Source organism: Elephas maximus, chromosome 23, assembly GCF_024166365.1.
Source record: "Elephas maximus indicus isolate mEleMax1 chromosome 23, mEleMax1 primary haplotype, whole genome shotgun sequence".
NCBI lineage: Eukaryota > Metazoa > Chordata > Mammalia > Proboscidea > Elephantidae > Elephas > Elephas maximus.
This window is the reverse complement of record NC_064841.1, coordinates 30,923,264-30,949,775: the sequence shown is the minus strand read 5'-3', so window position 1 is coordinate 30,949,775 and position 26,512 is coordinate 30,923,264. Positions and strand designations below refer to the sequence as shown.

General features: G+C 40.7%; 1 protein-coding gene and 1 pseudogene across 2 annotated transcripts in view; one reads left to right on the top strand and one right to left on the bottom strand.

Moving 5' to 3' along the window:
• LRRC34 (leucine rich repeat containing 34) overlaps positions 1 to 25,798 on the bottom strand; it is a 32,480-nt gene extending 6,682 nt beyond the window's left edge. The window contains exons 1-7 of one of the 2 annotated variants that reach the window (XM_049867283.1): positions 25,633 to 25,798; positions 18,844 to 18,964; positions 17,022 to 17,143; positions 16,857 to 16,921; positions 14,992 to 15,075; positions 3,576 to 3,704; positions 317 to 412 (exon numbers count right to left, since the gene is read on the bottom strand). In XM_049867283.1, the coding sequence (XP_049723240.1) occupies positions 317 to 412; positions 3,576 to 3,704; positions 14,992 to 15,075; positions 16,857 to 16,921; positions 17,022 to 17,143; positions 18,844 to 18,964; positions 25,633 to 25,789 (774 nt within the window). In that variant the 5' untranslated portion in view covers positions 25,790 to 25,798. The remainder of the gene's footprint in view (positions 1 to 316; positions 413 to 3,575; positions 3,705 to 14,991; positions 15,076 to 16,856; positions 16,922 to 17,021; positions 17,144 to 18,843; positions 18,965 to 25,632) is intronic. The other variant, XM_049867284.1, reaches the window with a different exon arrangement.
• On the top strand, positions 5,148 to 5,898 carry LOC126066319 (NADH dehydrogenase [ubiquinone] flavoprotein 2, mitochondrial-like; annotated as a pseudogene).
• Positions 25,799 to 26,512: the final 714 nt, after the last annotated feature.

Sequence of the window (26,512 nt, the reverse complement as noted above, 5' to 3'; positions counted from 1 at the left end):
TACAGCTTTAACCATTTATACTTCCAGCTTACTACTCTGCCCCTCACAGATTTACTCACTCAGTACCTGTCTACAAGAAAACAGATGACATGTTTGCTACTTAAGTTAGCAACTTCTAAGATCACAGTTATGAGTCTTGTCAAGAAATAATGTAATAATTTCCTATAAATAAAACTTTCTTAGTAAATAGTAGCTTAGAAGATATAGTAAGTACAGTTACAAGAATATGGTACATTCATGAACCTTAAAATAACTCTCAGTCCCTTAATTCTATTCACATGTTGTTATGTTAACTGCCATCACTTTGAAAACATACCTGTTCGCCATACAGTATAGGACGGTTTAGGTTTATTCCCTTAATTGCTTGGTTTTGAGTTAGTACTGTAGCAAATGCGATCACACTTTGCATTCCCTAAAGACAGGTAAATTCATTAAGGAAACTGACAAAGTCTATAAATGAACCTCCCTAAATAAATATTTCAGTTATCCGAGGGCTGATAAATCAAAATGTTTTCATTTTATTACACTCTGAATTGCAGGCTGATGAAATTCAGAAATGAATTGTTACCATGTTCTTTTCTCCCTGCCCTAAAATCTATCTATGACTTGCACGGGGAGTTTCTGAAGTTTCAATACCCATTATTCCTAGGGTGTCTGCCTCTGGGTTTGCTCCGAGATCCTCAGAGTTCTGTGTGGTACCCAATAATGCAAACTTCAGATATACAGACATACATTCGGATCTCAGCAAGGGGTCCATACTGCTTGTAACACATCCCTTTGTGCAAGTATTCTTTCATATTCATACTAGTACTTCAAGTGTGTGCATGTGTGGCAGGGGAGGGTTCCTGGCCACATTTTTCTCAACTTCTACAGGTCTCCCTCTCCACCTTACTGGACAGCTCTAATCCCATCTCCATGATGGACACCACGACACACACCCAGCTGTTACGCTAGAAAACCTAGGCCTCTCCTCACTCCACCATTCCTCATGCCCTCCCATCCAGCTGATTAGTGAGCCTTACAGATTCCAACTGCTGGGAGAACAGCCTGTGGTCACCTCCCCCCCTCTGCACTGCCTCGAGCTGAAAACAACTTCTCACAGATTGATAGCACAGTATGTACTGGATGTTCTACCTTGTTTGGAGAGATCTCTCTCTCGCAGTTCAACGTGTACTTCTTTGTTCTGCTTATGTGTGTGCATCACGTGGCACCTAACCAACCCCACTGCTTTATCTGTTCCTGGAGGGAAGGGGACAGCACAAGACAGGTCTGTGCAGCACACCATCTGGCCCTGAATGCAGTGAGTGACCCATTGGGCATGGGAGACTGACACCCACTATTGAAGCAGATCTTACTCTGCTTCTGTTCCATGTAAGCAAAGACTGTTCTATCCAGTGCCTGTTGTGTGAATCGTGTTTTTATTGGTGACCTGAACACCTGCTTGACCTCACCTCCAAAAGATGTCTCAAATTAGTCAACTCCTTTCTACTTATCGGCCACCCCCCAGCCCCAGTCCTCATCATCCCTCATCTAGAATGTTGTATCTTTCTTTCTTTTTGTATTTGTACTTTTTTTTTTATTATTGTACTTTAGATGAAGGTTTACAGAGCAAACTAGCTTCCCATTAAACAATTAGTACATACACTGTTCTATGACATTGGTTACCAACCCCATGACATGTCAACACTCTCCCTTGCTTGACCCTGGGTTCCCTATTACCAGCTTTTCTGTGTCTCCTGCCTTCCAGTCCTTGCCCCTGGGCTGGTGTGTCCCTTTAGTCTTGTTTTGTTTTACGGGCCTGTCTAATATTTGGCTGAAGGGTGAACCTCAGGAGTGACTTCAGTACTGAGCTAAAAGGGTGTCCAGGGGCCCTATTCTTGGGGTTTCTTCAGTCTCTGTCAAGCCAGTAAGTCTGGTCTCTTTTTGCGAGTTAGAATTTTGTTCTACATTTTTCTCCAGCTCTGTCCAGGGCCCTCTATTGTGATCCCTGTCGGTGCAGTCAGTTTGGTAGCTGGGCACCATCTAGTTGTGCTGGACTCAGTCTGGTGGAGTCTGTGGTAGTTGTAGTCTGTCAGTCATTTGGACTAATCTTTCTGTGGTAACTTTATAAGTGAGCAGTCAGCTTCCTCTTGCCACCCTTTAATTTCTCACTGAGAAACCAGAGTGCTTTTTTGAAAATGTCAATCAGATCACACCATTCCACAACTTTAAAACATTCCAAGTTTTCTTGTAGCTTTTATGACACAATCCTCCTTCCTCCCGCCCATGCAACCTTGCCTAATCTGGCCTCTGTGGACGTCTCCACCTTCACTTTAAGGCACTCTTTTACTCCCTGTGCTCAGCCACACAGGCCTTTCAGTTCTTAAAACCTGGTAGGCTCTTGCTTGCCTTCAACAGTTTCATTATTCATGTCCCTCCCTCATGGTTTTTGCCACATCTGAATATCCCTTTTACTATTTACTTAATACTCTTATGTTAAATCAACCCACTATTTCACTTTTGTTGTAAAAATCTGGTATCACTGCCATAAACAGAAAACAGAAATTATCTGTAAAATATGTGAATATTAAAATTACCTTATTCTGCACCAGTAATGCTATTCATACCACACTTAGAAGCACTATCTTAGAGTCTATGCATGCTAGGCTCCTTGCCTGGAATGTTCTGCCATGACCCTTCTACATAGCAGTTTCCTATCTTAGGAGGTTACCTCTTCCCCATTATCAAAGCACCATTTGTCATCTTCATAGCAGGTGTATTTATTTATTGATGTTTTCCCAGTGAAAATATAAGCTCCATAAAAGCAGAGACCATACTGGTTCACTGTTATACCCTTAATGTCTAGCACAGTGCCTGGTACAAGTAGACAATAAATACTGAATTGAACTAATGCTTTCACAGTACCAAAGTGACTACCCTTACCTCCTTAAAAAGGTAGTCCTTCAGAACCTGTGGCCCTAAAGGACCACCTGGCCTATCTTACTGTTTGCATGTCCCAGGGATTTTGCATGGCTGGGTGGAACCTAGAGGCTGTACAATAGATTTTCAAAAGTAGGCCTGAAAGTTTAAAAGCATGTTTGAGAAAGCAAAGCCTGAAGTTTGAAGACATGCAAAAACCACACATTTCTCATTATCAGACCAGATGAAGGCTCAGAGCAGTTTTCGTAAACCATCATCATTTTAGGTTTTTATGCTACAATACAAATAACTACTCACTACAAAATTTTTTTCTCAAAAGTAAATATATATTGTTTTAATGAGTGAAGTAGTATTTATTTAATTAAAATGGACGTGATCAATTTCTTTAAAAATCCTGTATGGGTTAAGATGGACTGGATGGATGTTTGGGAATATTTTTATTACACTGGGTATTTTTCTACGGTTTTACTACAATCTGATTTTATTAACAGTACTATTATGTCTGGGGGGAAAATCTTTTCTCTGATATTAGATATTAGGGGCAAGATTAATCATTCATAAGGCTCAGGGTCTCCTGAACAATTCTGCTCTGTACTGGTTTCCTGGGAGAATGGCATTCCTTATCTGAGTGACTTTCTTATAACCAATTTACTCACCAGATCACAATCTCCTAGATCTAATTTCTCTAAGGATGAATTAACTTGCAGCATTGCAGCAAAAAACATTCCACCTTTGTTTTCAATCTTGTTTCCAGTCATTCTTAGGTACTTCAGGGTTGTATTCTTCTGAAAAGGAAAAGAATCAAAACTTAGATATTTAAGTATTTAATCCATAGAATTCTCTTTAAGTTATGTGAGTTAGAGACTATTTTTCTAGGATATATTCCTTAAAAGGTAACATGGGATTTCTCATAATAGATAAAAAATTTAGTTTAACAGTAGGACTGTTTAGGAAAGAGATGTCCAGGCAATGACCAGTAAATAAAACAAATCTTAATAAACTTTCCTTTCATTGGAAAATCTGCAAATGTATCTTGCAAGAAAATTATCACTTTTTTATTGTGGTAAAACTCACATAAAATTAACCATTTTGAAGTGTACAATTCAGTATCACTTAGCACATTCACAATGTTGCTCAACCATCACCTCTATCTAGTTCCAAAACATTCTCATCATCCCCAAAGAAGACCCCGTCCGTACCCATTAAGCAGTCATTCTTCACTCCCTCTGTATCACTTTAAAAAAAAAAAAAAATTGTGTTTTTGGTGAAAGTTTACACAGCAAATTACTACACATTTTAACAATTACTACACAAACTGTTCAGAGACATTAGTTACATTTTTCACAATATGTTAACATTCTCATTAATTTCCTTCTGGATGTTCCATTTCCAGTATTCTGGTTTCCCTGTCCCCCTACCCTTTCATCTTTGCCTTAGAGTAATTGTTGGACTATTGGTCTCATATAGGTAGTTTTTTAAAGGTGCACAGTACTCACTGGTAATATATTTTACGAGCCGATCTGCTTTTTAGCTAAAAGGTGCTCTCAGGGGGTAGTTTTTGTTCAAGGTTTATGGAGTATCTCCGGGCAATAGTCTCTGGGAAGTCTTCTAGTCTCAACTGGTCCAATAAGCCTGGGCTTTTAAGAATATGAATTCTGCTCCACATTTTTTCTCCCTCTATCAAGATCCATCTATTGTGGCCCTGATTACAAATGTTAGTGGTAGCCAGGCACCATCTAGCTTTTCTGGATAGATGAGGCCATGGTTTGTGTAAATTGTTAGTCCTGTAGACTAGTTTCCCTGGTATCACTTCTAAAGTGATATAATTCCTCAGACATCTGCAAAGTTTAATTCTATCTCCTATTCTCTTTTGATAATTTTTTTCACAAAAATTACAAATGTTTCATAGTTCTAGTGAATAAATATGATATAGAAGAGCAAATATATTAAAAACGAATTCAGATATTTCTAAGATCAGGACCAAGATAAGATGCCCACTCTCACCACTTTTATACAACTTGTACTAGAGATTCTAACCAAAGCAATTAGGCAAGAAAAAGAAATTTTAAAAAACATTGGAAAGGAAGAAAATGATCTATTTGCATATGACATGATCTTGTATGTAGAAAATCCTGAAGACTCTACAAAAAGGAAACTATTAGAACTAAAAAATGAGGTTCCTCAAAAAGCTAAACAGGCAGGGGAAAAGGCAAACACTTTGGCCTGACATGTTCTTCTCCCTGGTGCTATGGGCCGGGGCAGTTGGCCTCACCACCCAGTGGGGAAGACATATAATGTATGTGCATAAGACAGCTGTGCAAAATGGAGCTGGAGGAACCATATTTGTGCACAGAGATACTCCTGAGAATAATCCAGATACTCTATTTGGTTTTACAACAGAAAACTATAAGAGGATAGAGGCAATTGTAAAAAAAAAAAAAATACCCAGAAGGGCATAAAGCAGCAGCTGTGCTTCCAGTCCTGATTTAGTGCAGAGACAGGATGGATGGTTGCCCATCTCTGCCATGAACAAGGGTGCAGAAGTTTTACAAATATGTCCAATGATGGTATATGAAATAGCAACTTTTTATACAATGTATAATCAAAAGCCAGTTGGCAAGTATCACATTCAGGTCTGCTCTACCTCACCTTGCATGCTTTGAGATTCTGACTGCATAGTGGACCGCCATTCAGAGAAAGCTTGGAATAAAGGTTGGGGAGACTGTACCTGACAAACTTTTCCACATAGAGGTGGAATGTTTAGATGCCTGTGTAAATGCACCAATGGTTCAAATAAACAACTGCTGTGAAGATCTGACACCTAAGGATATTGAAGAAATTATTGATGAGCTCAAGGCTGGCAAAATTCCAAAACCTGGGCCAAGGAGTGGATGCGTCTCTTGTGAGCCAGCTGGTGGTCTTACCTCTTTGACTGAACAACCCAAAGGAACTGGTTTTGGTATACAAGTAGATGTTTAATTTATATTCAACTGTACATATGTCATATGTCAGTGGAAAAATAAAATATGCCTCTCCCGTCTGAAAAAAAAAAAAGTTAAACACAAGAGCCAAAATGGCACTATAGATAAAAGCACCATGCCATCCCTCTGAAGCAAAGACCCAAAAAAAACTAAGTAAAACAGATACAAATGTCAATCCTGGAACCCTAAGCATCAAATGAAGGAATCAAGAACTCAGTCAAGCATCAAATGGAATAAGAGAACAGAGAAAGAGGAGAGCTACAGAGTGGAAGTCGCCTGCCAGCTCACTGCCACCTGGATTCAACATTTTGGACCTCAGCCACCAAGGACTGTGGACAGAGAGTACAGGAAGGCAAATTCACAGAGCTTCCAGCAGGAGACAGTGAACCCAATAACCAGGGATAAATGCTTTCCCACTCCCCACCCTTCTTTCCTGTACAAGGCCTTCACCACTTTCCAATGGGCCACGGTCACTCGGCTGAAGAAACACCAGTTCACTGCCACCTGGGTCCACCTGACCCCCACCACCCAGCTCCTTAGTTGCCATTTTTTTGTTTTTTATTTTTTTGTTTTTTGATCATGTTTTTTGGCTTTTTTTGTTGCCTCTCCCTCTCTCCCTTTCTTCCTTTCCTTTCTCCCACCCAGGTAGCTCCATGTGCTATCCCCTCCCCTTCTTGACAGGCTGTGATTTTTTGGTTTGTTTGCTTTGTTCTTTTTTTCTTTTTCTTTTTCTGTTTCTTCTCTCTCTCCTTTCCTTTCTCCTGCCCACCTATGCAGCCCTGTGCACTGCCCCTGCCCCTTCTGGAGGGGCTGTACGGCACTGCTTGGCTGGTGAGTCACTGCATGTGGCCTCCCTGGGTCTGCGCTGCTGTCACCGACCGGCTCCCTCAGTGCCACTGTGTTTATATTTGTTTTTTCCCTTTTTTTGTTTCTTCTTTCTCCCTTACTTTCCTTTCTTCCACCAACCTAGCCCCATGCGCCACACCCCCTTCTTGGTGGGGTGTGTTATACCACTTGGTTGGAGAGCCTCTGGCGCACAGCCTCTTTGGGTCTGTGGTGCCTCCACAGGCCAGCTTCCTCAGTGCCATATTTTTTGTTTTTCATCATCTTTCCCCTACTCGCTTTTCCTTCTCCTTCCCACCTAGACCTTGCACTGCCTCCTGCCTTCCTGATGGGCTGTGCCATGCCACCTGGCAAGAGAGACATCAGCTTGCTGCCACCCCAATTCCGCCCTACCCTCAATGGCTGGCTCCCCTTCCACATGTAATTTTTGTTGTAGTTATTTTTATTTAATTTCTTTGTTGGTTGCTTTCTTCTCTTTCCTTTCTTCTGCTCACCTAGCCCTGTGCACCACCCACACCTCTTCTCAACAGGTTGAGCCACACCACTCAGCTAGACAGCCATCAGCACGCAGCCTTGCCAGGTCTGCCCCACTCCCACCACTGAATTTTACTGTGCCACCATTTTATTTACTTTTTTTGGGGGGGGGATTTTTTTCTCTCTTCCTTCTCTTCCTTCACCCACCCACTTAGCTCTGCACATCACATCCTATTCTTTCCCTCCTGCCTATCTGCACCTTGCACTGAGTGCCGCAACCCTGAGCAGCACCAATGTAGTCCCCTTGGTCCTGCCCTGCACTGCCCTCCAGCCTCACCCCATTGATCCCAGTCTGTGCTGCAAACTACTCATCCCTACCCCTTTACTCCCGCTGGACCTGCCCTGCTGCACCATAGCTGAGTGATGGGCCTTGTCCACCTGGACAAGGTGGTGAGAAGTATTGTGCCCACAGGCAAGCAAGCAAAAAAAGATGCCCAGCCTGCCTGCCCAGATACAACCAAATTTTTTTCAAAAAGCAAGGGGAAACAACAGCAACAAAAAGGAGGATGCAAATAATTCCTGAATGTTCCAGAGATAGCAGACAATATCAAAACATATTTAAAAAGCAGGAGAGGATGGCTCCAGAAAGTGATCAAACTAAAGCACCAGATGACCTTAGGGTAGAAGAAAAAGCACTGAAACTACCTGATAGGGAATTCAAAACTCTAATATTCAGGGTTCTCCAAAAGATGAAGGAAAATGCAAACAAAAATAATGAAAAAATAGACAAAATTATGGAAAATACAGACAATATCGGAAAACACAGACAATGCAATGGAAGAATTCAGGAAAATAATACAGGAATTAAATGTCAAAGTAAATAAACAACTAGAAATCATACAAAAACAGCAATTAGAAATCCAAAAGATAAACAACAAGATTTCAGAAACAGACTGTGCAATAGAAGGTTTTTGGAACAAATTTGAAACAGTGGAAGACAGGATCAGCAAAATTGAAGACAAATCCTTGGATACCACTTTGTTTAAAGAAAAATCAGAAAAAAAGACTAAAGAAAAATGAAGTAACCTTGAGAACAATGTGGGATACAATCAAAAGCAAAAATTTATGTGTGATAGGAGTTCCAGAACAGGGGGAGAAAGCATTGAAGATTTGCTGACAGAAAACTTCCCTAATATCATGAAAGATGAAAAGCCGCCATCCAAGAAGCTCAACGAACCCCACACAGGATAGACCCCAAAATAAAATCACCAATACATATCATAATCATACTCTCTAAAACCAAAGACAAGGAAAGAATCCTGAGAGCAGCTTGAGAAAAATGAAAAGGGGAAACAATAAGAATAAGCTCTGATTCCAAGAAACCAAACCCGCTGCCGTTGAGTTGATTCCAACTCAGAGTGACCTACTCAGCAGAAACCATGCAGGCAAGACCACGATGGAATGACAAGTATAAAATCTTGAAAGAAAAAAACTGTCAACCAAGAATATTATAACATATCCTGCAAAACTCTCGCTCAAATATGATGGTGAAACTAGGACATTTCCAGATAAACAGGAATTAAGGGAATATGTAAAAACCAAACCAAAAAAGAGTTAACAGGAGTCCTTTGGTTAGAGAACAAACAATATCAGACAACAACCTTTAGGACATAAGACATCAGCCAGATATCAACCTAGATAATGAACTTCAAGGATAAAACAAAACTAACAAAATTACAACAGGGAACCAGAGAGGTCAATCTGTAAATGACAACAACGTCAGAACAATAAAAGAGGGAATAAACGGTGTAGGTATAGAACTTTCAAATGGAGAGGAGGTCAAGGAGATATCAAGTAATAAAACACTGGTTTAAACTTAGCAAGATAGGGGTAAATTTCAAGATAGCCACAAAGAACATTAACAAACCTACTCATCAAAATGAAAAAGAAAAACAAAGTCTCAGTAAACACAAAATCTAGAAAAATGAAAGAAATGAAAAAAAAAATGCACAAACAAAAGGAACTCAGGACAGAAGAGTAAGAGAAACAAAGAAAATGTCAGCTCCACAAAAAAAGCACTATAGAATGAAAGCAATAACTCACACCTATCAATAATCACACTGAATATAAATGGCTTAAATGCACCAGTAAAGAGACAGAGTGACAGAATGGATTAAAAAAAAAAAAAGATCCATCTATATGCTGTCTACAAAAGACACACCTTAGAAATAAAGACACAATTAAAATCAAAGGATGGAAAAAAAAATATATCAAGCAAAGAGTAATCAAAAAAGAGCAGAAGTGGCAATACTAATCTCAGAGAATACAGACATTGAAACAAAATCCACCATAAAAGACAAGGAAGGACATTATATAATGATTAAGGGGACAATCCACCATGGGGACATAACCATAATATCTACACACCTAATGACAGGGCCCCAAAGTACATAAAACAAACTCTAACAGCACTAAAAAGAGAGATTGACAGTTCCACAATAATAGTACAAGGGCAACATACCACTCTCAGTAAATGACACAATATCTAGAAAGAAACTCAACAAAGGCACAGAAGATCTAAAGGCCACAATCAACAAACTGGACCTCATAGACATATATAGAACACTCCACGCAATAGCAGCAAAGCACACATTCTTTTTCAATGCACACGGAATGTTCTCCAGGATAAACCATATGCCACAAAGCAACCCTCAACAAAATCCAAAACAGAGAATACAAAGCACCTTCTCTGATCACAATGCCATAAAAGTAGAAATTAATAATACAAAGAGCAAAGAAAAGAAATCAAGTACATGGAAACTGAGTAACACCTTGCTCAACAGCCACTGGGTAACAGAAGAAATCAAAGATGGAATAAAAAAAATTCCTAGAATCAAATGAGAATGAAAACACATCATACCAAAACCTCTGGGACACGGTAAAGGCAGTGTTCAGTGGCCAATTTGTAGCAATAGATGCACACATCAAAAAAGAAAAAAGGGACAAAATAAAAAAATTAGCTACACAACTTGAACAAACAGAAAAAGAACAGCAAAAGAAGCCCACAGCCACCAAAAGAAAGGAAATAATGAATATCAGAGCAGAATTAAATGAAATAGAGAATAGAAAAAATAGAATCAACAAAATCAAAAGTTGGTTCTTTGAAAGGATCAATAAAATCAACAAACCATAGCCAAATCAACAAAAGAAAAACAAGATAGGACACAAATAACCCAAATAAGAAATGAAATGGGGGACATTATGCCAGACGCAAAAGAAAGAAAAAGGATCATAACAGAGTACTATGGCAAACTATACTCTGACAGATTTGACCTACCTAAACTAACACAAACAGAGGTCGAAAATCTGAACAGATTCATAACAAGAGAAGAGATTGAAAAGGTAATTAAAAAAAAAAAAAAAAAAACTCCCAACAAAAAAAAGCCCTGGCCCAGATGGCTTCACTGGAGAATTCTACCAAACATTTAGAGAGGAGCTTGCACTAGTACTAATCAAACTATTTCAGAGCATAGAAAAGGAAGGGATGCTTCCAAATTCATTCTATGAAGCCAACATAACCCTGATACCAAAACCAGGCAAAGACACCAGAAAAAAAGAAAATTACGGACCAATACCTCTCATGAATATAGGTGCAAAAATTCTCAAAAAAATTCTAGCCAATAGAATTCAGCATCACATTGAAAAAAATAATATACCACAACCAAGTAGGGATTCATACAAGGTATGCAAGAATGATTCAACATTAGAAAATCAATAAACATAATCCACCACATAAATAAAAGAATCACATGATCATCTCATGGATGCACAAAAGGCATTTGCTAAAGCCCAACACCATTCCTGATAAAAACTCTGAATAAATAGGTATAGAAGGGAAATTCCTCAACACAATAAAGGACACCTGTACAAAACCAACAGCCAACATCATTCTTAACAGAGAGAGGCTGAAAACATTCCCCCTGAGAACAGGAACAAGACATGGATGCCCTTTATCACAACTCCTATTCAACATTGTGCTGGAAGTCCTAGCTACAGCAATAAGGCAAGAAAAAGAAATAAAAGGTATCCAAATTGGTAAGGAAGAAGTAGAACTATCCCCATTTGCAGATGATATGATGCTATACACAGAGAACCCAAAGGACTCCACAAGAAAACTACCGGTACTAATAGCAAGATTCAGCAGAGCAGCAGAATACAAGATAAACATACAAAACTCAGTTGGATTCCTATACACCAATAATGAGAACTATGAAAAAGAAATTAGGAAAGCAAACCATTTATAACAGCCCCTAAAAAAAAAAAAAAAAAAAAAAATCTTAGGAATAAATCTAACCAAGGACGTAAAAGACCTTACAAAGAAAATTACAAAAAACTACTCAAAGAAACCAAAAGAGACATACATAAATGGAAAAACATACCATGCTCAACATTGTGAAAGTGTTAATTCTACCCAAAGCAATCTACAAATACAACACAATCTTGATCCAAATACCAACAGCATTCTTGAATGAGATGGAAAAACTTATCAACTATATGGAAAGGAAAGAGGACCTGGATAAGTAAAGCACCATTGAAGAAAAAGAATAAGAGGGCTTGCACTACCTGACCTCGGAACCTACTATACAGCTACCATAGTCAAAAAAGCCTAATAATAGTACAAAAGACACATTGACCAATGGAACAGAATTGAGAATGCAGACGTAAATCCATCCACCTACAGTCACCTGATCTTCAACAAAAGGCCAAAGTCCATTAAAAGGGGAAAAGACAGTTTTTCAAACAAATTGTCATGAATTGAATTGTGTCCCCCCAAAATATCTGTCAACTTGGCTAGATCATGATTCCCAGTATTGTATGATAGGCTACCATTTTGTCATCTGATGTGATTTCCCTGTGTGTTGTAAGTCCTATCACTATGATGTCAAGCGATGGATTAGTGGCAGTTATATTGACGAGATCTACAAGATTAGATAGTTTCTTCAGCCAATCTCTTTTGAGATACAAGAGAGAGAAGCGAGCAAAGAGACATGAGGACCTCATACCACCAAGAAAGCAGTGCCGGGAGCACAGCGTGTCCTTTGGACCTGAGATTCTTGTGAGGAGAAGCTCCTAGGCCAAGAGGAGATTGATGACATGGACCTTCCTCCAGAGCCGAAAGAGAAAGTCTTTCCCGGGAGCTGATACCCTGAATTTGGACTTGTAGCCTACTAGACTGTGAGAGAATAAATTTCTCTTTGTTAAAGCCATCCACTTATGGTATTTCTGTTATAGCAGGAGTAGATGACTAAGACAACAATCATACAATACTGGGAATCATGACCTAGCCAAGCTGACATATTTTGGTGAAACACAATTCAATCCATAACAACTGGGATCTTCTAAAAATTTTAACCACTTAGGCTCATCAAAATACTTCATCAAAAGAGTAAAAAGAGAACCTGTAGACTGGGAAAAAAATTTGGGTTATGACAAATCCAACAAATATCTAATCTCTAAAATCAATAGGAAAATTCAACACCTCCACCTCAAAAAGACAAATAATCCAGTTAAAAAATGGACGAAGGATATGAACAGACACTTCACCAAAGAAAACATTCAAGCAGCTAACAGACACATGAAGAAATGCTCAAGATCACTAGCCATTAGTGATCAAAACTACAATGTGATACCATCTCACCTTGACATTACTAACACAAATTAAAAAAAAAATAAATAAATAACAAATGCTGGAGAGCCTGCGGGAAGTTTGTAACTCTTATGCACTGCTGGTGGGAATGTAAAATGGTACAACCACTTTGGAAAATGATATGGTGCTTCCTTAAAAAGCTAGAAACAGAAATACCATACGATCCAGCAATCCCATGCCTAGGAATATATCCTAGAGAAATAAGAGCCGTCACATGAATAAACATATGCACACCCATGATCATTGCAGCATTATTCACAATAGCAAAAAGATGGAAACAACCTAAGTGCCCATCAATAGATGAATGGATAAACAAACCATGGTACATGCACACAGTGGAATACTACAAAACAATAAAGAACAATGATGAATCTGTGAAACATCTCATAACATGGATGAATCTGGAGGGCATTATGTTGACTGAGATAAGTCAATCACAAAAGAACAAATAGTGTATGAGACCACTATTATAAAAACTCATGAAGAGGTTTCCACACAGAAAGAAACAATCTTTGATGGTTACGAGGGAGGGATGGGAAGGGAAAAAATTAACTAGACAATAGATAACTGGTAACTTTGGTGAAGGGTACAACGGTACACAATACTAGAGAAGTCGCACAACTTGACCAAGGCAAGGTCATGGAAACTTCATAGACACATCCAAACTCCCTGAGGGACTGAATTACTGGGCTGAGGGCTGTGGGGACCAGGGCCTTGGGGAACATCTACCTCCAGTGGCATAATATAGCTTATAAAGAAAATGTTCTACATTCTACTTTGGTCAGTAGCGCCTGGGGTCTCAAAAGCTTGACAGCGGCCATCTAAGATATTCCACTGGTCTCACCCTAACTGGAGCAAGGGAGAATGAAGAAAACTAAACACACAAAGGAAAGATTGCTCTAAAGGACTAAGGGACCACAACTACCACAGCCTCCACCAGACTGAGTCCAGCACAACTAGATGGTGTTCAGCCACCTTCACTGACTGCTCTGGCTGGGTTCACAGTAGAGGGTTCTGGACAGAGCTTGAGAAAAATGTAGAACAAAATTCTAACTCACAAAAAAAGACCAGACTTACTGGTCTGACAAAGACTGGAGAAACCCTGAGAGTATGGTTTCCGGACACCCTTTTAACTCAGTACTGAAGTTACTCCTGAGGTTCACCCTTCAGCCACTGATTAGACAGGCACATAAAACAAAACCAGACTAAATGAGCACACCAGCCCAGGGACAAGGACGAGAAGGAAGGAGGGGACAGGAAAGCTGGTAATGGGGAACCCAAAATAGAGAAGTGGAGAGGGTTGACATGTCGTGGGGTTGGCAACCAATGTCACAAAACAACATGTGTATTAATTTTAATGACAAACTAATTTGCTCTGTAAACCTTCATCTTAAGTACAAATAAGTAAACAAAAAAAAGTTAAACACAGAATCACCTTATGACCCACCAATTCCACTCCTAGGTGTATACCCAAAAGAACTGAAAGGAGCGCAATACTCACTCCAGCGCTATTCACAATATCCAAAAGGTGGGCATAACCTAAATGCCCATCAAAAGATAAATGAATAAACAAAATGTATATACATACAATGGAATATTAGTCATAAAGAGAAATGATACATGCTACAACAAAGATGAACCTTGAAAACAATACGGTGAGTAAAATATATCAATCACAAAATGACAATGTATGATCCCACTCATATGAAATATCTATAACAGGCAAATTTATAGAGACCAAAGTTCATTAATGGTTGTTAGGGGGGAGAGGGAAGGGGTACTCACTGCTTAATGGGCACTGAGTTTTTGTTAAGGTTGATGGAAAAATTTGGAAATGAAGATTGCTGATGGTTGTACAGCATGATGAATGTAATTAAAGTTGCTGAATTGTACACATAAAAATGTTGAAATGGCAATTTTTTGTTATATGTTAGTACTACAATAAAAAAACACATTCCCGTAATATTAGAACATAAGTTCACATTAACATTTGATTCCATTGGATCCAAGCTATCAAACGTTAAAATTCCAAAATAAAATATTAGTTTGACGTCTATAAATGCTTACATGTAGTGCTTTAGCAATCAGTTCTCCACCATCGGGCCCAATATCATTAAACATAAGGTTTAAGTAAATGAGATTAAGTTGTTTCTAGAATAAGGAGAGAAGTTATTACACATGTGTTATTGGAAATCGATCAATAATATATATTTCAGAGCTACTATAAGTAAAAACTTTTACCTCCAAAGAAAATGTTCTTTAAAACCCAGAAAAACTTAAAGTGCAGCAAAAACAACTGTTGTTGTTAGGTGCCAGCAGGTTAGCTCCAACTCATAGTGACCCTATGTACCACAGAATAAAACACTGCCAGGTCCTTTGTCATCCTCACAACTGTTGCTATGTTTGAGCCCATTGTTGCAGCCACTGTGTCAATCCATCTCATTGAGGGTTTTCCTGTCTGTTGATGACCCTCTACTTTACCAAGCATGATGTCCTTCTCCAGGGACTGGTTCCTCTTGATAACATGTCCAGAGTACGTGAGATGAAGTCCCGCCATCCTCACTTCTAAGGAGCATTCTGGCTGTACTTCTTCTAAAACAGGTTAATTCATTCTTCTAGCAGTCCATGGCATATTCAATATTCTTCACCAATACCACAATTCAAAGGCATCAATTCTTTTTCGGTCTTCCTTATTCATTGCTCAGCTTTCGCATGCATATGAGGCAACTGAAAATACCATGGCTTGGGTCAGGCGCACCTTAGTCCTCAAAGTGACATCTCTGCTTTGTGTGTGTGTGTGTGTGTGTGTGTAAGTTATTGGCATGGCTTAGGGACTTGGCATAACCCAGAAGCCTTTTTCTTGACTGCCTTCTTGTGAGCTGTCTTGACTTCATATCTTAAGCAACAATTGATGTCCTTGCTTTTTAACATTTTAAAGAGGTCTTTTACAGCAGGTTCGCCCAATGCAATACGTCATTTGATTCTTGGCTGCTGCTTCCATGGGCGCTGACTGTGAAGCCAAGTAAAATGAAATCCTTGACAACTTTAATATTTTCTTCATTTATTGTGATGTTGCTTATTGGTCCAGTTTTGAGAATTTTTGTTTCATTTATGAAGAAGTGTAATCCATACTGAAGGCTACATAGTCTTGGATCTTCATCAGTAAGTGCTTTAAGTCCTCTTTGCTTTCAGCAAGCAAGGTTGTGTCATCTGCATATTGCAGGCTGTTAATGTCTTCCTGCAATCCTGATGCTGCATTCTTCACATAGTCCCGCTTATTTGGATTATTTGCTCAGCATACAGATTGAATTAAGTATGGTGAAAGGATGCAAACCTGATGCACACCTTTTCTGATTTTAAACTACACAGTATCTCCTTGTTCTCTCAGTTTACCGTACCGTGGTGGCTTGATGTTGCTGTGATGGTGGAAGCTATGCCATCAGTATTTCAAATCCCAGCGGGGTCACACAATAGTGGACAGGTTTCAGCAGAGCTTCCATATTAAGACTGATTAGGATGAAGGGCCTGGCCATCTACTTTGGAAAAAAATTAGCCAGTGAAAACCTTATGAATAGCAGCAAAAGCTACTATTATTGAGGAGAAAAAAATCACCATTCTCATTTAAACATAAAAATAATTGTAGTATAAGTGAAACAAGAAGTCTGTACATTCAGCTTTGACCAATGGTTAGAAGTATGGCTATGTTTATGTATGTATTTAACCATGGTGTACAACAAGTGTGCCCAGGGTGACTTGGGAACTATAGGTATCAGCTCTGTAAGACAAGACACAAATGCATTCCCAGTGTATTTCCAGTGTTACAGCAGTCAGGATCCTTGATATTTTGCAAAATTAGTGTTTTATGTGTATGCCATTAAAATAAGTGATTTCACTCTGAACAGAACTGAGAACATTTTGTAGAAAAATAATACCTGAAGCAGTTTCGCAGCATAGTAGGCACCAACATCTTTTAAGAGGTTATATCTAACATCCAAACCTAGAGGACATAGATGAATAGAGGCTGACATTCCTTATCATGAACACTTAAAAACCAGGTCAGTGGAAAGCAGGAGGTATTGATTCTTAAAGAGACAAACCATTAACATATGGATTCTTCTTTAAAATTCCAGAAAGAATCCAAAAATCTTCACTTGTTACTCTTTCCACTGGTATTAAGCGATTGTTTCCAGCAACATTTAAAGTGATTCCTTTTTCCAATCTGTTTAAAAAAAAAAAAAAAGATTTTGAAGTACAAAGAAAGAAACTCAGTAAAGAAGTAAAAGTATTTTTCTTCATGTGGATATAGTAACATCACGAATAGCATTTACTGGAACCAAGTATGTACCACAATACAGACTTACACCAGATAAAACAATACTGGACATTGTACAGCAAAGTACTACCATATATCCTGTATCATTTAATTTTTCACCAAAAAACAAAGTATCTCCTTTTTATTAAACACTGGCTTCTTCAGTGATTTATTTGCCTAAATTCAGCCAGCTCAGAGGAATTAAGGACAAATCTGGAGCCCAGGCTTGGGGACTCCTGATCTAGTGTTCCTCCCAGTATATTACACAGCTTCTAAGACCTATCAACAGGAAACCCTGGTGGTATGGTGGTTAAGCACTATGGCTGCTAACTGAAAGGTCAGCAGTTTGAACCCACCAGGTGCTCCTTGGAAACCTTATGGGGCAGTTCTACTCTGTCCTATAGGGTCGCTATGAGTCAGAATCAACTCTACAGCAATGGGTTTGGTTTGGTTTTTGGTTAAGACCTACTAACAGTGTTGGTCATTTTTTTTTGTTTGTTGTTTTAATTGTTTTAGATGAAGGTTTATTAGTTTCTCATTAAACAATTGATACACATATTGCTTTGTAACACTGGTTGCCAACCCCACAAAATGTCAACACTCTCCCCTTCTCCACCTTGCATTCTCCATTACTAGCTTTCTTGTCCCCTCCTTCCTTCTCGTCCTTGCCCCTGGGCCGGTGTGCCCATTAAGTCACATTTTGTTTTATGGGCCTGTCTAATCTTTGGCTGAAGGGTGAACCTCAGGAGTGATTTCAGTACTGAGTTAAAAGGGTATCTGGAGATCCGTAGTCTTGGGGTTTCTCCAGTCTCTGTCACACCGAAAGTCTGGTCTTTTTTGGTTAGAATTTTGTTCTACATTTTTCTCAAGCTCTGTCTGGGACCTTCTATCGTGATCCCTGTCAGAGCACTCAGTGGTGGTAGCCAGACACCATCTAGTTGTGCTGGACTCAGTCTGGTGGAGGCTGTGGTAGTTGTGGTCCATTAGTTCTTTGGACTAATCTTTCCCTTGTGTCTTTGGTTTTCTTCATTCTCCTTTGCTCCAGAGTGGGTGGGACCAGTGTAGTATTTTATGTGGCTGCTCGGAAGCTTTTTAGACCCCAGACGCTACTAACCAAAGTAGGATGTAGAACATTTTCTTTATCAACTACCTTATGCCAGTTGAGCAAGCTGTCCCCTGAGACCATGGCCCCCCTTGGCCTAGTAATTCAGTCCCTCAGGGAGTTTGGATGTATCTATGAAGCTTCTATGATCTTGCCTTGGTCAAGTTGTGCTGGCTTCCCCAGTGTTGTGTACTATCTTACCCTTCACCAAAGTGAGCACTTACCTTTTGTCTATTTAGTGTTTTTTCCTCACCATCCCTCCCTTGGGTAACCATCAAGGATTGTTTCTTTCTGTGTGGAAACCTTTTCACGAGTTTTGTAATCGTGGTCTCATACAGTATTTGTCCTTTTGTGATTGACTTATTTCACTCGCATAATGCCCTTCAGATTCATCTGTGTTACCAAGCATTTTTAAATGGCTCTAATATCACTCAGGTTTCAGAATTTTCACACAGATAACTATCAGTGAATGCTGCTGATATAATGAAGTACTTGTCTTTCTTACCCCTTTTTACTTTCTTCATCCACTTCCTGAAGTATATGCAACAAAAAAGGATTAATTCTCTGAGACTTTTCCATACACAGATTATAATAATGTTCCCGGAGGCTGGCAACAGGTGCTGAGGCTTTTGAAAAAGAAATACGTTACCATTCATCACATATAAATTATTCCAGAAGGTTTCCCTCTAAAAAAAATTAGAGTTTTTTCAATCAAAGATATGCATGTGTGTGAGTGTGTGTATAGACTGGGGGGTAGGGATAGGAGGTGAGAGAAATGAAGGACAGAGAAGACAGAAAGAAGTGAGGAAAAACCAAAAACCAAACTCGTTGCCATTGTGTCGGTTCCGACTCATAGTGACCCTGTAGGCCAGAGTAGAGCTGCCCTATAGAGTTTCCAAGGAGCACCAGGTAGATTCGAACTGCCGACCTTTTGGTTAGCAGCCACAGCACTTAACCACTACGCCACCAGGGTTTCTGAAGTGAGGAAGAGGGATAAAAAATACTCTTTGGAGAACTAGGGTCATAGAACCTGGACCATTAAATCAGACCTCACCACGTGTCTGAGGGTAGGGAGACAGGCTTGAATAAGCACACTAACTTGCAAGGGACATAAAGGGAAAACTAACCTCCATTATGTACCAGGATTGGCAGCTGAGGGAAATGCCTTCAAAGAAGTTAGATCATTTGTCCAAAATCACACAACTAATAAGGGCAGAGTAGAGAATCACATTCCAAATCCTCTTTTCACTCTGCTACACTGGGTTGCAGTGACTCAAGGTTAATTTTTTTTAAATAATGATTGCAGATAAGCACAACTGTTATCAGAGGATCTAAACTCAAAAGGAATCTGAAAAATCACCAGGTCCCCTATGCTTCTTGGATATAGCTCTGTGCGTTCTTCATACCAAGCTGAGTCTTGGCTCATAGAATCTCTTCACCTACCCTGTTCTTCCGTGTCCTCTTTCTAAAGGTGGTTCTTTCCTGTCAGTCCGTAATAAAGAAGACAGAAACAAAGCAGGAGTTGAGACCCCTTCCTCTGTTCTACCTGCAGCTTTCTGTAATAACAGTTTTATTGTTTTCAGTATTTACAAGTGTCTATTGCAAGGCTCAGGTCTGGAGTGGGAGCCATGCTGTTATTTCTTACAAGCACGTGCCACTGTCTTTGTTTTCCCTTTCTGGATGTCCCTTCAGAAATCTGTGCTCAGAAAACTTACTGTTCAACCAGGCTGGTTTCTTTAGGAGCCAGCAGACTGCGGATCTGATGGCCTGCAGATCACTAAGGCTTTCTTCCACAGCACCGCTGGGTGGGTTCAAACCACCAACCTTTAGGTTAGTAGTCGAGCGTAAACCTTTTGTGCCACCTAAGGACCTCTTGGGTCTTGATATGCTGGAAGTGTCCTTTGCTGACTGGATTTCTGCACTATCTATGAACTAAAGAGTTTGCTAAGCAAATTTACAGCACAAGATTTAAGATAAGGAACATTACATTTAGACGCTTTTCTTACAGTTCTTTTAACAACCTTTTAAAAATAAATTCAACACACTCCAGACAATCTGGAAATTTTCATATCAAAAAGAAAATCCATGTTCATCAGCAATCCCACTGCCAAATTACAACCAGTATTGAGGTTTAAGAGTATTTCCTTCCACATCATTTTTCTTTTATATGTATATATAAATATTTTAAAACAAAATGGAATCTTTCAGTATACTTTTATATCCTACTTTTTTCAGTTTATATTGTGAGCAGTTTTCCCATATCCTTAGGTATTCTCTTAACGTTTTTTAATGTCAGCGTAATTCCTGTCATGTAGATGTGCATAATCAAACCCTTCAACTATTTTAGCAAATCTTCATGTATTTAAATAACACTTTAGCACAATATTTCCAAACTGTGTTCTGTATGGTACTAATGTTCTACAAGATGATCAAAGATGTTCCACACAGAATGGATTTTACTGTCAAAGTGCTGTTTTAAACAAAGTTAAACAGTCCTATCTACAACGCTTCTCAGGACATTTAAAACGCTCACGTGCACGAAGACTCTCGAGATTCTCGAGCTCGGGCTGGAAGTGAGAATGTCGCATCCCCAGACACACGTGACCACGGCTCCCTTGGAATCCAAAATTGCTTTAGTGTCACCGAGAAACAAAGCAAGTAGATCTCAGACAGAAGGTGAAGCTGAGCTGCCACTAGATTTCTCTCCCCGCTTTTGCCTACTACCTTCCTGGGTATTAAAAAGGGGGAGACTGCAGGAGTCAGAAGCCCCCGACAGGAATGGGTTTGGTTTTGGCGAGAACCTAAAGGTCAGTGTCTACCCTCAGCTGGCCCCACCACACCCAGGACAGGCAGGAATGTGTCAGGTTCAAACTCGTTGCAGTTGAGTCGACTCCGACTCAAAGTGACCCTACAGAGCAGAGCAGGACTGCTCACAGGGTTTCCGGGGCTGTAATCTTTACAGAAGCAGACTGCTACCTCTTTCTCCTGCAGAGCAGCTAGTGGGGTCAAACTGCTAGCCGAGTGCTTAGCCACACTGCTACCAGGGCTCCCTTTCGTGTCGGGCTTACAACTAACTCACGTTTTTGTGAAGGCATGAAGGAATCTTAGGTTACAAGCTAAATACAGCCACAGAAAGTTATAAGAAGACTATTCATATTCAATTAACTAGCCATAGATTTAAAGTATAAAAAGTTTCTGCTATTTTTTTTCTGGCTAGTCTTCCTTTTATTTAAAATTCACCTGAGTACTGTATGCAGGATTTTATGGCAGCAGTCATTTATTTCCTATACAATATTCATATTAGGAGAAAAATAATAAAACCAGTCTTCAAACTGTACACTGTAAAGCAAAAACTAGGGAATTACCAGTTACGCAGAAAAATGTCAAGAATCTAACACAAATTTTGTGTTTCACCCCTGCCTAAGCTTTGGATTCTAAATCCCTTCTTTCACCTGGCAGCAAGAGCTCGTATGGGAGGCCGTTACCTATGCTCTACTCTACCAAGGAGCCAAGTATTGGGAAATCCAAGAGGACTCGGACTTGGGTGCCTAACAAGAATATGCTGTTGTGAATTTGAGCGAGATATTTAAATTCTCCTAGCTTAAATTTCCTCTTCTGCTAAAGGGAAAGCATAACTATGCCCATCTCCTGGGTGTAGTGAAGATTAAAAGAGGCTCCTGCCTCAGCTCTTTATCCGCAAGCACACTTTAAAAGAGTCATGAAATATGGAAATGAAGGAGGGAAGCAGGCTACATTTAACTTGCTAGATATAATTCATGGGCACAGAAATATTTAAAACAGTGGTACAATGTTGGAACTTTCTCAAGACCCTCTTGCACACATGGGGCTTGCCCTCTGGAGCTTCTACATAAAAAGGACTGAGGAAGAGAGCTTCCAGGTTCCGTTTTCCCCAAGACTATAAAAGCCACCACTCGTCTGTTGGTTTGTCATACTGTGGTGGCTTGCATGTTGCAGTAATACTGGAAGCTATGCCACCGGTATTTCAAACACCAGTAGGGTCACCCATGGTTGACAGGTTTCAGTGGAGCCTCCAGACTAAGACAGACTAGGAAGAAGGACTTGGCCATCTACTTCTGAAAAAATTGGCCAGTGAAAGCCTTACAAATAGTAGTGTGCTGGAAGATGAGCCCCTCAGGTTGGAAGGCATTCAAAATATGACCAGGGAAGAGCTGCCGCCTCAAAGTAGAGTCGACCTTAAAGACGTGGATGGAGGCAAGCTTTCTGGACCTTCATTCGTTGATATAGCACAACTCAAAAAGAGAAGAAACAGCTGCAAACAGTCATTAATAATCAGAATGTGGGATGTACAAAGCGTGAATCTAGGAAAATTGGAAGTCATCAAAAATGAAAAGGAACACATTAAGATCAATATCCTAGGCATTAGTGAGCTGAAGCAGACTGGTATTGGCCTTTTTGAAACAGACAATCATACAGCCTACAATGTCAGGAATGATAAATTGAAGACGAATGGCATCGTGTTCATTGTGAAAAGGAACATTTCAAAATGTACTGTGAAGTACAATGATGTCAGTGATCCGATAATATCCATATGCCTACAAGAAAGACCAATTAATATGACTATTATTCAAATTTACCCACCAACCACCAAGGCTAAAAAGATGAAGAAATTGAAGATTTTTACCAACTTTTGCAGTCTGAAATTGTCTAAACATGCAATCAAGATGCATTAATAATTATTGGTGATTGGAATGCAAGAGTTGGAAACAAAGAAGGATTGGTAGCTGGAAAATATGGACTTGGTAATAGAAACGATGCTGGAGATTGCATGATAGATTTTGCAAGACCAAGGACTTCTTTGCAAATACATTTTTTCTACAACATAAACGGCAGCTGTAAACGTGAACTACCAGGTGGAATAAACAGGAATCAAATCAAGTACATCTATGGAAAGAAACGATGGAGCAGCTCAATATCATCAGTCAGAACAAGGCCAGGGGCCAGTTATGAAACAGATCATCAATTGCTCATATGCAAGTTCATGTTGAAGCTGAAGAGAAAACAAGTTCATGAGAGCCAAAGTACGACCTTGAGTATATCCCACTTGAATTTAGAGACCATCTCAAGGACAGATTTGACACACTGAACACTGATGACCAAAGACGAGTTGTGCAAGGACATCATACATGAAGAAAGCAAAAGGTCATTAAAAAGACAGGAAAGAAGAAAAGACCAAAATGTCAGAAGAGACTCTGAAATTTGCTCTTGAATGTAGAGTAGCTAAAGCAACTGGAAGAAATGATGAACTAAAAGGGCTGAACCGAAGATTTCAAAGGGCAGCTCGAGAAGACAAAGCAAATATTATGATAAAATGTGCAAAGACCTGGAGTTAGAAAACCAAAAGGGAAGAACACGTTCGGCATTTCTCAAGCTCAAAGAGCTGAAGAAAAAATTCAAGTTTTGAGTTGCAGTACTGAATGATTCTATGGGAAAAATACTGAACGATGGAGGAAGTATCAAAAGATGGAAGGACTACACAGAGTCACTGTACCAAAAAGAATTGGTTGGCGTTCAACCATGTCAAGAGGTAGCATGTGATCAAGAACTGATGGTACTGAAGGAAGAAGTCTAAGTTTCAGTGAGGGCACTGGCAAAAAACAAGACTCCAAGAATTGATGAAATGTCAACTGAGATGTTTCAACAAACGGATGCAGGGCTGGAGGTGCTGGAAGACAGCTACCTGGCCAACCGACTGGTAGCAGTCCATATTTATGCCCATTCCAAAGAAAGATGATCAGCAGAATGTGGAAATTATCAAACAATATCACATGCAAGTAAAATTTTGCTGAAGATAATTCTAAAGTGGGTGCTATACATCGATAGGGAACTGCCAGAAATTCAAGCTGGATTCAGAAGAGGATGTGGAAGGAGGGATATCATTGCTGATGTCAGATGGATCTTGGCTGAAACAGAGGATACCAGAAAGATGTTTACCTGTGTTTTATTGACTATGCAAAGCCATTTCACTGTGTGGATCATAACAAATTATGAATAACATTGCAAAGAATGGGAATTGCAAAACCCTTAATTGTGCTCATAAAGAACCTGTACATAAAGAGGCAGTTGTTTCGACAGAACAAAGAGATACTCTGTGGTTTAAAATCAGGAAAGGTGTGTGTCAGGGTTGTATTCTTTCTCCATACTTATTCAATCTGTATGCTGGGCAAATAGTCCAAGAAGCCAGACTATATGAAGAAGAACGCAGCATCAGAATTGGAGGAAGACTCATTAACAACCTGTGATGTGCAGATGATGCAACCTTGCTTGCTGAAAGCAAAGAGGACTTGGTGCACTTACTGATGCCTTCAGTATGGATTTACACTTCAACATAAAACAAGAAACCAGACTGGTCCTTCACAGCTGGACCAATATGCAACGGCAGGATAAATGGAGAAAATACTGAAGTTATCAAGGGTTTCATTTTACTTGGATCCACAATCAACACCCAAGGAAGCAGCAGTCAAGAAGTCAAATGATGTATTACATTGGACAAATTTGCTGCAAAAGACCTCTTTAAAGTGCTAAAAAGAAAGATGTCACTTTGAAGACTAAGGTGCGCCTGACTCAAGCCATGATATTTTCAATTGCCTCATATGCATGCAAAAGCTGGACAATGAATAAGGAAGACAGAAGAATTGATGTATTTGAGTTACAGTGTTGGCGAAGAACACTGAATATATCAGACTTCCAGAAGAAGGAGCAAATCTCTCTTGGAAGAAGTACAGCTAGAGTGCTCCTTAGAAGCAAGGATGGCAGGACTTTGTCTCACATACTTTGCACATGTTATCAGGAGGGACCAGTCCCTGGAGAAGAACATCAAGATACATAGAGCATCAGCTAAAAAGAAGACCCTCAATAAGATGGATTGACACTGTGGCTGCAACCATGGGCTCAAACATAGTAAGGATTTTCAGGATGGCGCAGGGCCCAGCAGTGTTTAGTTTTGTTGTACAAGGGTCGCTATGAGTCGGAACCTAACAACAACATAAAATCAAAGCGACAGGCGCACATTCCTCCAAGGCAACCTATAGGGCCAAGGGCGCATCCACCTTGGGGTCCTGGGGCTTCCCTCCCGCCCGCCTTTGGGGATGTCCCCAAAGTTCCGGCCACAGCCGGGGTTCCCAGGAGCACCCGTCCGCCCTGTCGCCTCGGGCCTGCAGCCTGAAGGGCGGGTGCGATCTCTCAGCTCCGATCCCGCTGCTCCTCGCGCGTTTCGGCCGGTCCAGACGGGTACCGAACGGCCCCTACTTCTTACCGTCCTCACTGACTGGGCCCAGAGAGGGTGCAGGAGTGGAGGCAGGAGTGGGGAACTGGACCCGGGCGGGGGCTGGGACAGGAGCAGGGGCCGAGGCGGGGCCGGGGTAGGAGCTGGGGGCCGAGCCCGGCTTGGCCTCCTTCTGGGGACGCCACATGCTGCTCTATCCGGGTGGCCCTAGCGGCGGCGCCGGCGTTGCCACGGTGACCCCGGGCGCGCCCCGCCCCTGCCTACGGGCGCGCTCCCTGGACCCTGGGCCGCGATGCGGCCGCGCAGACCCTGCGGGAGGGATCCGGGAGGCTTCCGCGGCCCGTGCTGGCCTCTGCCTGGGCCCTGAGGCCTGCCTGGACGGCCAGTGACTGCCGATTGTGTAGAGGCTTCTCAGTCGCCCGGTCTCAGTCCAGGTCACCCTACCCTGGGTTAAAGGCACACTGAGAGGAGATTCCCCGGCTCCTTTTTAGGAAGAAGAGTTTCCGAGATTTGGAGGACGCGGCTTCTGGGCTAGGGGGCGGGGCTACAAAGACGATTATGACACCGCCCCCTCTCCTACAAAGTGTGCACAGGCCTCTAGTGCCCAAGGGCAGAAACCGTCGTACGTGATAAGGGCGTGAAGTCTTAGACGTATAAAGGGGCACGTAGAGCAGACTTGTGGGGGAGGGGCAAGACATCAGGGAGGGCTTCCTGAAGGAGGTGACAAACAGGCTGGTTTGAGTGAACCCGCCAGGAGGTGGAAAACTACTTGGTGCATGCGAGAGACGCACAGGTACTTGGGTTGCTCAGAGCAGTGCAGATGGATAGTGGGGAGATGGCAGGCCCCGATCCGTGTTAAGCCCTGTGCATCCTCCAGGGAGCAAGGCTGCTATGGGGTAGGGTGCCCTCA